The following is a 12,500-nucleotide window of genomic DNA, read 5'->3' on the forward strand; positions in this document are numbered from 1 at the left end:
AGAGAGAAAGAGAGAAAGAGAGAGAGAGAGAGAGAGAGAGAGAGAGAGAGTCGAATCGACATTTTCATGTATAGTTATGTAAACATACATTATATAGGTATTTTGTATGTTATGTAAACATACATTATATAGGTATTGTATAATATAATATAATATCGCCATTTCTACTCCTCGTGTATTTGGATTATTCGCGATAAAATATAATATAAATTTCACAGTATTTTTTTTTTTTTATTGTTTTTTGCCAATTGGTGATACGCCTTTATATATGGGTATTCCTTGCACAATCAAATTCAAGATCTATTTCATTACGAGCTGGGTTGGGGGAGGGGGGCAGGGAAGAGGGAGGAAAAGATCGTATTTTACATGGAGAAGTTCCTAAATTTGTTGAGAACGTTCTGATGAGATATTATCGAAAGTATCGGAAAGGAAAAATAGTTATCCACGAATTTCGCCTCTCAGCGAGAGAAATAATAATAATAAAAATAATAATAATAATAATAATAATAATAATAATAATAATAATAATAATAATACTAATAATACTAATAATACTAATAATAATGATAATGATATATTATTAATATTAATAATAATAATAATACTTATTATTATAATTATAATAATAATAATAACAGAAATAATGATACATATAATGATTTCTATTCGTATTATACGTGCTATCGAAATACAGTATCGTTAAAGTTTTTAAACTCGAGATCACCATACTAACGAACATAATTACGACTTCCTTTTGATCGTTAATAAATAACTATAATAGTCGTTAAATAAATACCATTGAAATTCTTCGCTGTAAAATCATTAAAGTCGTACCTTACATACGACGAGCCTTCGATGTGATTGGACGAAATTTTCTAAATGCTGAAAAGGAAAAAGAGAAAAAAAAAAAGAAAAAAAGGAAAAAAGAAAAAAAAAAAAAGAAGAAAATAAGAACGCAAAAATAAAATAAAAGAAATAAATAAAGAATTAATTAAAGCAAATAAACAAATAAACAAATAAATAAAATAAATAAATAAATAAATAAATAAACGAATCTGAAGACTTTGAAAACGTGTGAAAGTATTAACGTTTAAGGAAGGACCATCGAAAGGGATATACGAGAGGAGAATTAAAAAGGGACGAGAGGGGGTACGAAAAAGAAAAACCAAAATGAAAAAACGAAAAGGAAAACAAAGAAAAAAAAGAAAAAAAGAAAGAAAAGTAACAACAAGAACGAAAGAGAAGGAGCATTTGAAAACGGGGAAAAAGAGAAGTTAGTAGTAAATAAAAGAAAAATAAATAAACAATTAAAATAAATTAATAAATTAATTCAAAAAAAAAAAAAAAAGAAGAAACAAACAAACTTTATTGTGTACTTAACGAATGTCGTACCGGGGCATTCGTTTGATCATTAAAATACAATTCGAAAATACGCGTTATTATTATTATTATTATTACATGCGCATATTCGAACGATTCTACAAATAAAAAGGAGGCATTATATACCGATACAATGATATACAGAAATAAATAATGTTCTTTTATTAAATAAATACGATTTGCCGTGATTTTAATCTTTATATCTACGAGTATACTCACAAGACTGAATATATATCCCATGGTACAGAATAGAGAGAGAAAAAAAGAGAGAGAGAGAGAGAGAGAGAGAGAGAGAGAGAGACAGAGACAGACAAAGAGAGAAAGAGAGAAAGAGAGGGAAAAGAAAAAAAAAAGACAGAAAGGAAATACATAATTTCAGTCGTCGTGATAAAATCAAGGCAGACAGACAGACAGACAAACGGGCGGAGAAATATACAAGAGGAGAAAGTGACTGAGAGAGAAAGAGATAGAGAGAGAGAGAGAGAGAGAGAAAAGAAATTTTCTACACGTTAAAGTACCGTCAATCGACCTCTCCCCGAACAAAATCATGAATTCTTTTACGAGAGGACACGAGAGAGTGAAAGAGAGAAAAAAAGATAGTGTCCAGAGCATGAAAACAAAAATGAGAAAAATAATGACGAAAGAAAAAGAGAAGAGAATAGAAGAAAAAAATAATAGCAAGAATGAAAAATCAAGATGGAGGACAAAGATGGAAATGACAAAAAAAAAAGAAGAAGAAAAAAAGAACAAAGAAATGATAATTAAAAAAAGGACAAGGAAGAGTCTATATATAGTGCTATATTTATACACTATATATATATATATATATATATATATATATATTTATATATATATATATATATATAAATGTATACTTTCATTTAAATTTTAAAGGAATTATACGAGTAGTTATAGAAAAATTATTGACTAATTCATTCGATCGTTATTAATCTTAATATCTTATAAAAGAAATGAAAAATTAGAGAAAAAAAGAGAGAGAGAGAGAGAGAGAGGAGTAAACAGATAGAAAGAAAAAAGAGGGAAAACGGTATTAATACGTGAAAGTAAAAGAGAAAGAGAGAGAGAGAGAGAGAGAGGGAGAGAGAGAAAAAGAGAGAGAACAAATGCGTAGGCGCTAAGTAATATTAACCCCTTCACGCTCGGATGGCGCCACGCAGGAAGCAAACGATTTTGCTCATCAAGCCTTGAAAATCCGGACATTGCTACTTTATCGTGCTTAGAGATTAACGCTGCGATTAAAGGAACTTCGTTGAGGTGTATTTTTTAAGATATTTTTTGGTTTTCTTTTCTTCCTTTTCTTTTCTTCTTTTTTTTTTTTTTTTCGTTTTTCATAGGTCATAAGTAAAAAGAAAATAATAACGATCAACAAATCGAGACGATTTGAATGAAAGGTCTAAAGTTGAAAGGAAGGGTTGATGAGACGAATACGTTTCTTTTCTTTTTTTTTTTTTTTTCTTTTGTTGGTCTTTTTTCCAACCAATCGTGAGTCGAATGGTCGATATTTCTTTTTCAGATCGAGATTCATATTTTTTGCACTTCCTTTGAAATAATTGAGATTGATATTGATACGGAAAGTGGTCATTCGATACGACGTTAAATTTTATGGAATTAAAAAAAAAAAATAAAAAGAATAAAAGATAAATAAATAGGAAAAAAATATATTAACAAATATTTGGAAGACGAGGAACATGAAATGCTCGTTTTGTAATAAGGATAACAAAAATGTTTCTCGATCGTTCTTTCATATTTATTTATTTATTTTATTTATTTATTATTATTATTATTATTATTATTATTATTATTATTATTATTATTATTATTATTATTATTATTCTTTCTTTTTTTTTTGTTCTCTCTTCGATGAGAGATAGAAGTACCTATCTTCTTCGTCCCGTTAGTTTTAACTTTTGACAAAAACAATATCAGAAAATAAAACGGTCAAACGAAGATATAAAAATAGAAAGGAAAATCTGAACTCTACGAAAATTTGCAGGGAATTTAAACGAAAAAAATTTTCTTCCCAAAATGAAAACTTTTTCTAAATGAAAATAACACTTTCGAAAGTTTTAGAATTTCTTGTAAAAAAAAGAAAAGAAAACAAAAAAAAAGAAAAAAGAAAAAAGAAAAAAGAAAAGGAGAAGAATGAGAAAATAGTGAGTGAAAAAGAGAGAGAGAGAAAGAGAGAGAGAGAGAGAGAGTGAGAGAGAGAAGAAGAAGAAATAGCTTTCGCTATTACGAATGAACGGATCAATCTCGTCGATCAGATCGAAATCACGTAAGAGACAAGATGCTTAATATAACTTAAATAAATCAACGAAAGAGAGAAAAAAAAAGAAATAAGAAGAAGAAAAAGACAAAAACGAAGACGAAGACGAAGACGAAGACGAAGACGAAGACGAAGAAGAAGAAGAAGAAGAAATTAAATGGGACAAAGATACCGACGATTAGGAACAACGAACGACAACGACAAAAACAAAGACAACAACGAATACGAGTCGTTTCGTTTACGTTGACCTATGGGGCTCTGCAGGTTTTAAAATCGAGAGGGAACAAGATTGAAAAGTTCACGCCATATAATATATCAGACGATAAAAAGTTTCGATCTTCTCCGATGTGTAATATTTTTTTTGTTTTGCATGAGCAAACGTATGTGCGTGCGCAAAACGTATGCATGTATGTATGTATGTATGTATGTAAGTATGTATGTATGTTTCTATATAGAATTCGTGCGCGTGCGTGTACGTGCACACGTCAGTGTATCTACACAGTGTGTGCGTAATGGTGGATCCCAGTATGTGTGCGTATTGCGTGCGAGAGTTTTTTTTTTTATTTTTTCTTTATTTTTTTTTTTTTCTTTTTTTTTATCTGTCCAAGGTTCGGCAATCGTGATCGACAATCGTGATCGACATAATTACGGGAGCGGAAAAAAGATCGATCGTTTCGATTGGACGGACGTCTACGTTCGTACGGCCTTGAGATGGTCCATTGGCTCGTGGAGAAAAGAGAAAAAAAAAAAAAAAGAGAGAGAGAGAGAGAGAGAGAGAAAGAGAAAACAAAAAAAAAGGAAAAAGAAAGACAGAAAATAAAAGGATACAAAATAACGCCTCGCTACGTCCGTTTTGTCATCGACGCGGTCTCGACCTTTTTTTTTCTCCTCTGTTTCCTCTGTTTCTTTTTTTCTTTTTTTTGTTTTTGTTTTTTATTTATTTATTTATTCACTAATTCTTTTTTTTCCATTTTATTTTAATCCTTCGTCGTTCGTTTCTTTTTTCTTTTTTATTTATTTTTGATTTGCAAGATTGGTCCTTTATTCTTTTTATTTCTATTTTTTTTTTTTTTTAGTTTTCTCTCGCTCTCTCTCTCTCTCTCTCTCTCTCACTCACTCTCGCTCTCGCTCTCGTTCTCGCATTCTCACGCTCTCTATTGGTCCAATATACCACAAAAAAAAAATTTGACGAAGATCGCACGAAACGATTATCTTCGAAAAATATTATCGAATTATTTTACGAGTGATTATTTTTTAAAAGGAAGAAAGCTTTCTTTTTTAACATTCAATTACAATTTCGTCGAAAAAAGAAAAAGTAATTGACAAATGTCAACCCATAAGAATGAAAGCTTGCTAATTTATTGAAATTTCGCATATATATGTGTATGTATGTGTGTGTGTGTGTGTGTGTGTGTGTGTATGTGTGTATGTATGTATGTGTGTTTGCGTGATATATTTGAGGATTGAAAACGAACTTGATATACGATATATATTATTGTCAAGAATAATTTCATCAAAGGAAAAAAAAAAAAAGAAAAGAAAAAATAAAAGGACAGAACATTAATAATAGTAAAAATAATAATAATAATAATAATAATAATAATAATAATAATAATAATAATAATAATAATAATAATAATAATGAAATATGAACGAAGTAAAAAAAAAGATGTCTAAATCTCGTACATGTCAATACGTACGTATATACGTGTGTATGTGTATGTGTGTGTGTGTGTGTGTGTGTATATAGGGTTGACCAAAAATTTGTAAGTGATTTTTTCAAATCAATTAATCCTCTTCGAGACTCTTTAGGCCAATTTTGATTATTTTTTGTGATTATAAAATAATAAATCCAAATAGCTTTTGGCCAATTTAAAAAATTTTGATCCACCCTATATATGCAATAGACGTATTTCTCGATGCCGAGATGTCTGATTAGAGAAAACCATAAAGATTAATCTTCTCGCCTTCGTCATTTTAAACGACTTCTTCTACGAACTAGAAAATCACCGATGAACGACGTCATTTATTTTAAAAGTATAATACTTTTAATGGGGAGTAGCACGATACGCCTCGATTTCGCCTACGATTATTAGTCCTTTAAGTCCGTTTCCTTTTTTAATCTTTTTACGTCTTTATCTTTTTTCTTTTTCTTCTTTCTTTCCTTTCTTCTTTCTCTTTCTTATTTTTCCCTTTGAATTCTCCATGTTCTCATATGTTTTTTCTTTTCTTTTTTTTTTTTTTTTTTCAAATTTACCATTAATGTAAATTACATTTTTCTATGAAAATTCTATAGAAAAAGTAATTCGTTTCACGTGCCCCGGCTATGTTCGCACGATTAAATTAAATCAAAAAGAAAAAAAAAAAAAAGAAAAGAAAAGAAAAAAAAGAAAAAGAAGAAAAAGAAAAAAGAGAGAAGGAAAAAAATTGTTATTATAAAAGATGTATTTAAAAAATTCGAAAAAAAATTGGTAATATCAAAATTAAGAGTACGTTATATCCAAAACAATAAACGTTAATACATAATAACGATTCTCATGAAAAATTTGATATTTTAATAATTACATAAGTTGCATGTGCATTATGAATGTTCGAACACTAGTATACTCGTGACAGTATCTCTCTTTCTCTCTCTCTCTCTCTCTCTCTATCTATCTATCTATCTCTCTCTCAACAATGTGTTAACACACTTTTAACTATGACGTAAATATATTCTTTTTATTCGTCTTCACGTAAGCAATTTATTTTAAAATTTGCAACACTACATATTTTCAATTAAAATTCTTTACGTTTTCCTTAATAAATTTTCTTGTTTGCATGTTTCTTCTTTATTCTTCGGTCAAGTAAAGAAGTAAAAATATTAAACTTCTTATTTTCTTTTTTTCTTTTTTTTTTTTTTTTTTTATATATATATATTAACATTTAAGTAAAACCATCTTCGTTGTTCCAATGAACATGACAAAAATGATACGCACAAAAATAATTATGTAATTATATTCGTCAAATTTCAATTGAGACACCATAAATCAAGCATTTAATATATTTGGACATATCGTAAAGGATATAGTCGTAAGAACAATTCGAAGCTTTATTAAGCGTTTGGCTGTTTATCTGAGAATTATAAAAAAGAATTGAACAAAAAGGAAAAAGAAGAGAAACGAAAAAAGAGAAAGAAAGAAAGAAAAAGAAAATCGTGTAGAGACGAAGAGAAAAAGGATATTTTTTTCGTTCCTCTTTCCTCTTGCGAGGTGCTTCATTAGATGTATTGCTATCTGTAGAATAAAAAAAAAGTGCGATTTTTGGTTTTCTTTTTTATTATTTTTGCTTTTCTTTTTTTCTTTTTTTACTACGATAGAAAACAAAACAAAGATTTATTATTATTATTATTATTATTATTATTAATATTATTATTATTATTATTATTATTATTATTATTATTATTATTATTATTATTATTATTATTATTGTTATTGTTATTATTATTATTATTATTATTAGCAAAATTATTAGATTAAATTAGGAAAGAATATTCGAAAGCCAAGAAACGCCAATCGCCATTTTGACTGTGATCCTCGGCGGCATATCGTATCACGTGATACCTATTATCGATTTTTTAAAAGAAGACGAAAACGAAATCAACAAAAATGATAAAAATAAAAAAAATAAAAAATAAATAAAAAGAATAATAAAAAAAAAGAATGTGAGAACAGAACGAAGCCCTTTTGACTGTTACGATGTTTCAGTTTTTTCTTCTTTCTTCTCGTAGGCGCATCAACGATAATGTAGGACATGATTAAAAAAAAAAAAAAAAAAAAAGTGAAGAAACACACAAAAAAACAAACAAACAAACAAACATACAAAAAAGATCGTTGTTATCATTTCTTCTTTTTTTGTTTTTCCATTTTGCCGAAACTTATAACGCCTATGTATGGTATATCAATCTTTATGAGTGCTTTTTCAACGTAAAGAACACTTATGAACATTGAGTATTATTATTTCTTAGTTTAATTATTGCAAGCTAGATTGTGTTATATAGGAATGCGTTATATAGGTGCGCGTGCGAACTTGATTGTACGCGACGGGTGCGTCTTTGTATGTAACGAAATGTGTCCATGATTGGAAACTAAAAAAAAGTTAATTGTGTACGTAAAGCTTATGCATATAATACCGGCTGATTAGTTAGATTTCTTGTTTCATTGAAGCCCATTTATTTTTTTTCTCCTTTTTTTGTATTATTATTTTTATTATTTTTTTTTTATTATTATTATTATTATTATTATTTTTATTATTATTATTATTATTATTATTATTATTATTATTATTATTATTATTATTATTAATAATATTGTTAGAAATACTCTTAGATGATCAACGTAATTTTTATGGTATTTATTATGTGATATAGCACTACTTACTATTAATATTACTATTAGTTTTATCAATACCATTATTATTAATTATTTTCATTATTATTATATTATATAATAATAATAATTATTGTTATTATTATTATTATTATTATTATTATTATTATTATTATTATTATTATTATTATTATTCTTAATACTAGAGTTACTATTACTGCCGCTATCACTGCTACTGCTATTAATACCATCAACATCATTTCTAACGACTAACATATTATATAAACTTCCAAAAATTAATTTTTTCTAACGCCGTTGCAGTAAATATTTCTCAATGAGTTTTTCTTCTTGAAGATCGATGAACAAAAGATATTTCAAAATAAAAAAAAAAAATAAAAATAAAAAATAAAAAATAAAAAAACAAAAGAATGAAATAAAATAAAAGAAAAGAAAAAGAATGAGAAAAAAAAAAGTAATAATAACGAAGAAAATAAATGTCCGCTTCACGATCGATGTTTCTCCCAGTAATTATCTAACACACAAACCGATGCCGTTTATACAGGGTGTCTCGAAAGTCACTATCTATCTCGAACGAATAATGGGAATTTAAAAGAAAAAAAAAAAAAAAACGTGGTCTAAGGACATGAATAAAGAATATATTTATATACATATGTACAAAGATATATTTAATTGGACAATTTATATAAATTACACAAAAATTCGTAATATCTCGATTTTAACTTTTGTTTTTTCTTTCGTGTTTTCTTTTCTTTTTTTTTTTTTTTTCCTTTCTTTTTTCTTCCTCTCGTTTCTTCGTATACACTAATTTGCACTCGCGGAAATATGTATGTACATATCTTTTTTGACAGCGTAGAATTTAAAAGCAGAGGGAAAAGAAAATAAAAAAAATAAAAAAATAAAGTCTACCAATGAGTCACTGAAATAAATAGTGACTTTCTGGTACACCCTGTATATGATAGAGATAAGCCATTGCGTGTATAATTTGGAAAAGATACGAAATATTCTTACTGTCTTCGATTGTTATTTCGAAATAAAGCAAGAATTGTTTATTGCGTCCGAGTCAGTGCTAATTAGTCCTCGGTTAATGAATTAGGAGAAATAAATGGATTTGGAATGGAAAAAACAAAAAAAAGAAAAGAACGGAAATATCAAAACCAAAAAAAAAAAAATAAGAAGATTAAAAAAAGAATTTTTCCAATTCGAAATTTATTCGAAAATTAATTGTACCGTCACTTTGTATTATTTATTTTGCTTTATTTTTCTTTTTTCTTTTTTTCTCGTTTACTTTATTCCTTAGAAAGCGCAAAAATTCAGAATTAAATTATCTTAAAAATAAATCGATCGATATCTAACAAGAAAAAACGAATGATTTATACTTATCACTCGCGCGTGCGACACGCGTGCCAAAAAGAAGGAGGGAGTGGGACGAAAGGAAAGAAAAAAAAAAAAATATTACATAAATAAAATAAAATAAAATAAAATAAATAAATAAATAATGAGGGAAAAAAAAATTACGAGTGAGAGAGAAAATGCGGCGAGCGATGTGCCACGTGACTACAGGCGATGATCGTAAGCAATCGATTATAAATATATAAATAAACAAAGTAAATCTATATATATATATATAAATATATATATTATAAATATTATTATAAATGTTACGGCGAATTAAGCGAATTATTAATTATTATTGTCAGTTGATACGTCGCGCTCGAGTAAAGAGTTACTACGAAAAGGCGACAATGTAAAAACTGTTTACGAGTGAATGGTGAATAAAAAAAAAAATAAATAAATAAATAAATAAATAAATAAATAAATAAATAAAACAAAAAAAAGAAGAAAAATAACATTAATAATAATATAATGCGATAAGAGTTTTATCTTTATTTGTCAATGCTTTTTGACATACAGAACGATATATGTACATATATGAGTCGTTTCTTTTCTCTTTATCTCTATCTCTATCTCTATTTCTTTCTTTCTCTCTCTCTCTCTCTTTCTTTCTCTCTCTCTCTCTCTCTCTCTCTCTATTTATCTATCTATCTATTTATTTATCTATTGATCTATTTATCTATTTAGCTATTCTATCTATTTATCTATTTATCTATCTATCTATCTATCTATCTATATTTCTCTTTCATTTTCTCATTTATATTATTCGAAAGAAAATAAATTCCAGTCTTTGATAGACCTTCGTTAAATCAAAAGGATCATCAGGTATGGTACAGTATATACATATATGTATATATATATATGTATATGTATATTTATACGTATATAGATCATTAATCGTCTCTTACGTGTCCAACGTCAAGGTATATCCTTCTTTCTGTATCAGAAAGGTCTCGAAAAGTTTGATCAAATTTTCAATACCCTCGAGATAATTGTGGTCCAAGCCTGCGGTCTCATTTGGTGCAGGAAATACGTGAGTGAAATCGATCATGTTCACCCTGACCCAATTTTGTTTGTCCTCGTAGGTACTGCTAAGTTCGTTCAAAAGTGCAACGTAATCCTCCTTCATATTGGCAATCTCCTGATCAAAATTATTAACATGGGAATGAGTACGACATAATTTGTCTATCTTCGAATCTGGACCATAGGAATCGCTTCTTTGCAATAACGATACTTCACGATACGTATTATCCCTTTCGAATGAATTAGAACAATCCTTAATACCAAATTGTAGGCTAACGCTACGTTTCAGCAATCGTGTCCTTTCTAAAACCTTCCTACGAAGATCTTGAATATTCTGAGATGATTCCTTTGACGAAGAGGAACTACCCTTTTCCAAATTCTTTTCGTTCGTTCCGCTACTCGACAACATCGAAGAAAATGACTTGGCACGTTGACAATTTATCGATGATTTTTTCTTATCGTCATTCCCAAAACGCTGATAATAACGTAATCTTCTGGCATCGTAAGCGATCAGTATTGAACTCGAATAAAAACGAAAGTTTTCTTGCTTACGAAATATAACGAGTATCTTCCAAAGTAGGGATAACAATTTGACGATCAATTGACGACATGCTGGCCTCTGCGGTGTCACGTTTAGAAAGATCTTCAATGCTTAAAGAAATATCGATTATTTTTTTCTTTTGTCTTTTTTCTTTTTCCATTCTTTCTTTTTTTTTTGTTTTTTCTTTTTTCTTTTTCTTTTTCTTTTTCTTTTTCTTTTTTTTTTTTTCCCCTGTAACGATCAACCACGAAAAACTATTAAAAAAAAAAAAAAGTATCTAAATCCAGATACAAACAGACATTATTTGCACGTACGTATGTATTTATGTATGGTATGTATTTAAATACTATACGTGCCTCTCATAAAGACGGATATAATATATAATACTTTCGAAAGCATTCTCAAAGTGAGATAACACGTTCACATATGCATAGACAGGTATGTAAAACTAAATTACACGTTGAAATTTAATTCACAACTTATGCATTACGTTACAAGGGTTTAGCCGAAAGTTCCTAAAACCTCTTTAGTTTTACGATTTGAAAAACAAAAAAAAAATGAGAAAAAAAGAAAAAATAAAGGAACGAATATATTAGCCTAAAAAAGAAAAAAAGAAAAGAAAAAGAAAGAAAAATAAAAAGAACACAAGTCCGGAAGAAAGAGTAAACCGATTGTTATATTCGCTTAGGGAACTTTTACTTCTAAACTTATACAATAATGCATTTCATTTAATTCGAGCTAAACCATCGATCAAGTATTTATTATTAATAAGACGGAATAGGAGAAAAAGAAAAAGAAGGAGAAAAAAATTTTGTTTTTTCGTATCCGAAAATCGATACCGAGAATACTTTCGAGATCATATCTAAATGATTTTAGATTAAAATATTTTAGACATTAATTGTATCCAGATAGATTATGAGACGTTATCGCGATCTCAAATCCCTCCCGTCCCCCTTCCCCGTCCCCATCCCCATCCCCATCCTCATCCCATCCCGTCCCGTCCCTCTCCTTGGATCTTATAAAACATCTCGTCAATACCTTCGACTACCGCTTGGGGAGTAAGTGTCTTGCCATAATTCTTGTCAAACTTCTTAAGCTCGCCACCCGAGAGACAATACACTTGAAAACCGGTAATGCAAAAGCCATAAGCTTCCTTCGATTGGGCGTATTTCTTTTCCTCGCTTATCCTCTTTTCTTCGCTGGCCAATGGATCCCACGTACGTTTGCCGATTTTTACATCCATCACGCATGGTTCGGCCATGCCCTCTGTTATATCTTGAAGCACGACGAATTTTACATCTGATGGAGGAACAAAAAAAAAAAAAAATGAAAAAAAGAAAGAAAGAAATGAAGGAAAATTGGCAAGAGAAAATGGAACGACGATAAATTTATTATATAACATGTATGTATATACATAATGTGTATGTATGTATCTATGTATGTATATATATATATATGTACTCTATTTTCAAAGATATGATATATACATGTA

General features: G+C 28.5%; 2 protein-coding genes across 3 annotated transcripts in view; one reads left to right on the forward strand and one right to left on the reverse strand.

The window, feature by feature from the left end:
- Positions 1-7,483, forward strand: part of dally (division abnormally delayed protein) — a 130,767-nt gene extending 123,284 nt beyond the window's left edge. For both annotated transcript variants that reach the window (XM_035876000.2, XM_085656728.1), the window contains one exon: positions 1-7,483. This exon is cut by the window's left edge and continues 2,609 nt beyond it. The gene's annotated coding sequence lies outside the window, so the exon portion shown is untranslated.
- A 1,586-nt stretch (positions 7,484-9,069) lies between these two features.
- Positions 9,070-12,500, reverse strand: part of Ipk2 (Inositol phosphate kinase 2) — a 6,665-nt gene continuing 3,234 nt past the window's right edge. The window contains exons 4-5 of the mRNA XM_035876005.2: positions 12,047-12,307; positions 9,070-11,118 (exon numbers count right to left, since the gene is read on the reverse strand). Of these exons, the coding sequence (XP_035731898.1) occupies positions 10,349-11,118; positions 12,047-12,307 (1,031 nt within the window). The 3' untranslated portion in view covers positions 9,070-10,348. The remainder of the gene's footprint in view (positions 11,119-12,046; positions 12,308-12,500) is intronic.

Source organism: Vespa mandarinia, chromosome 4 (assembly GCF_050613455.1).
Source record: "Vespa mandarinia isolate Hongniang chromosome 4, ASM5061345v1, whole genome shotgun sequence".
In the NCBI taxonomy this organism is placed as follows: Eukaryota; Metazoa; Arthropoda; class Insecta; order Hymenoptera; family Vespidae; genus Vespa; species Vespa mandarinia.